Below are 2,523 nucleotides of genomic sequence, written 5' to 3'. Positions count from 1 at the left end.
CCTGGCCACCACTTTCAATATAAAAAGGAAGATACACTGCATATGTTTTTAAAGTAAATAACCTTCACATTCCGGGGTTGTTGCAGAAGACACAAGCGTGAAAATGCACTGCTACGCACAGTCACACCCAAAATGAAACCAGAAACCATAGGCTCTAGGAGTCTGTGCATAAGCCCTACCAGACAAATGATTAGAAACCATTCTGGAAGCCACCAAAAGCTAAGAACAAGTGGACCCCAGGGGAAGGAGGACCCAGGGGGAAAGAGAACACTTCTCAAGAGAAGCAAACGCCTCACAGCGCAGGGCAGACTGCCCTGCGGCCCCTATAGCATCCCCCAGCACGACTGAGAGCTGTTTCAATGCTGGTAAAAACAAAAAACAGGGGTGGGTCGGACGAGCACAGTGGCTCATGCCTGTAATCCTAGCACTCTGGGAGGCCGAGACACGGGAATCACTACGTCAGGAGATCAAGACCATCCTGGCTAACATGGTGAAACTCCGTCTCTACTAAAAATACAAAAAATTAGCTGGGCGTGGTGGCGGGCACCTGTAGTCCCAGCACTTTGGGAGGTCGAGTGGGGCAGATCACGAGGTCAGGAGATCGAGACCATCCTGGCTAACACGGTGAAACCCCGTCTCTACTAAAAACACAAAAAATTAGCTGGGCGAGGTGGCGGCGCCTGTAGTCCCAGCTACTCGGGAGGTTGAGGCAGGAGAACGGCGTGAACCCGGGAGGCGGAGCTTGCACTGAGCAGAGATCGTGCCACTGCACTCCAGCCTGGGCGACTGAGTGAGACTCCGTCTGAAATAAACAAACAACCAAAAAAAAAAAAAAAAAATGGGGGTGGGTCAGGGACCTTTGTGCTTTGCCCATTGAAGTTTCCTGGGTCTCTATGGCTGCTGGAAATTTTCTAAGCTTATTGAAAAACGGAGCTTTGGCAAACACAACTTAAAACAGGACTGTAGCTCATTAGAAGAGTCTCCTCCAGCCTCCCGGGCCCTACAGGTGGAAGGGGAGCTAGAAGAACACACAGGGGCCGGGCACGGTGGCTCAGGCCTGTAACCCCAGCACTTTGATAGGCCAAGGCAAGCGGATCACTTGAGGTCAGTTGGCGACCAGCTTGTCCAACTTGGCGAAACCCCGCCTCTACTAACAAAAACGAGCCAGGCGCAGTAGCGCGCGCCTATAATCCCAGCTATTAGGGAGGTGGAGGCAGGAGAACTGCTTGAACCCAGGGGGCGGAGGTTTCAGTGAGCCGAGATTACTCTGCTGCAGTCCACAGGCCGCAGAGCGAGACTCTGTCTCAAAAAAAAAAAAGGAAAGAAAAGCCCACACGGAAACAGCAGCCTCAGATCTACACCTTCAGCTCCGAGCGGCTCCCACAGGGAGGTGCTGGCTTCTGCTGGAGACAAAGCCACACTGCAAGAAAAACCAGCCTCATGATGGCATCTCCCGCTGCTGCCCGTGCAGCCTTTCACGGATTCCCAGTGAGGGCCTAGATCTGACCGACAGCTGCACCACTGCTCCCCAGAGGGCAAGAGCCTGACTTCTACTCCTACCTAAACCGCGCAACAGAAAAGTGCTGCGTGACACTCCCTGCAACAGGCAGGAGCCAGCGCTGTGGGCCCCAAGGTGGCCGCTGAGAGAGCACCCGAGTCTGAAGCCTGCACAAACACCTCAGCGCGGCCCACAGAAAGATGACGAGCGACCAAGTGGGGCTGTGCAGGACACACACTCCTTTCCAGAAGGTGCTAAGGGATTCTTCAGGACCCCCAGGTAAGAGCCTGTGCCACAGCTGGCCCTGGGCATCAGCATGGTGGGCGGACCCTGTACCCACAGCACCAGCCTCAGCCGGCACAGCCACCCCCCCAGCTCACTCGGGCTTTGCTGCACGAGAGACGCTCAAGGTCAGGAAAACGGAAAAGCACAAGTCCCAGCGGGGGCAAGCGGCCCAGGAACTTACCTTCCGGCTTCTCTTCAGCAGCGGAGCAGGCCTGGCAGTAGGTGGAGTACAGAGATGGGGGGATTTTATCTGCTCTGGATCACAGGAAAACAATAAAACCAAGTCAGCTATGGCTTAAACTAATTCAAGATTACAATCCCCAAACCTATTATAAAATAAAAACATATTAAATTTAAATAAATTATAAATACTGTGTACATTATGAGCCTGTTTTTAGAAAAGATTAAAAAATATATAGATTTAAATACAACTGTTTCAAAATATGTCGTATTAATCACATATTAATATCTAAAGAGCTAGACCACAAAATACCACCGGTCATTATCCCTGCCAGTGAAATTATAAATTATTTCTATTTCTCGCACTCAATTTTTGGTAATTTCCAAATTCGAAATATGAATCTTTGTTAATTTTAACGAATAATACTAAGAAAAATGTTTAGTTCGGCCGGGCGCGGTGGCTCAAGCCTCTAATCCCAGCACTTTGGGAGGCCGAGACGGGCGGATCACGAGGTCAGGAGATCGAGATCATCCTGGCGAACACGGTGAAACCCCGTCTC

At 51.1% G+C, this 2,523-nt stretch overlaps 1 protein-coding gene across 1 annotated transcript in view; it reads right to left on the bottom strand.

The window, feature by feature from the left end:
- FANCA (Fanconi anemia, complementation group A) overlaps positions 1-2,523 on the bottom strand; it is a 77,381-nt gene that overhangs the window by 40,978 nt on the left and 33,880 nt on the right. The window contains exon 18 of the mRNA XM_011927977.1: positions 1,965-2,038. Coding sequence (XP_011783367.1) covers positions 1,965-2,038 — 74 coding nt within the window. The remainder of the gene's footprint in view (positions 1-1,964; positions 2,039-2,523) is intronic.

The sequence above is a fragment of the Colobus angolensis genome, unplaced genomic scaffold (genome assembly GCF_000951035.1).
Source record: "Colobus angolensis palliatus isolate OR3802 unplaced genomic scaffold, Cang.pa_1.0 Scaffold76, whole genome shotgun sequence".
Lineage (NCBI taxonomy): Eukaryota > Metazoa > Chordata > Mammalia > Primates > Cercopithecidae > Colobus > Colobus angolensis.
The sequence above is the reverse complement of the archived record's forward strand: the minus strand, read 5'-3'. Positions and strand labels throughout refer to the sequence as shown.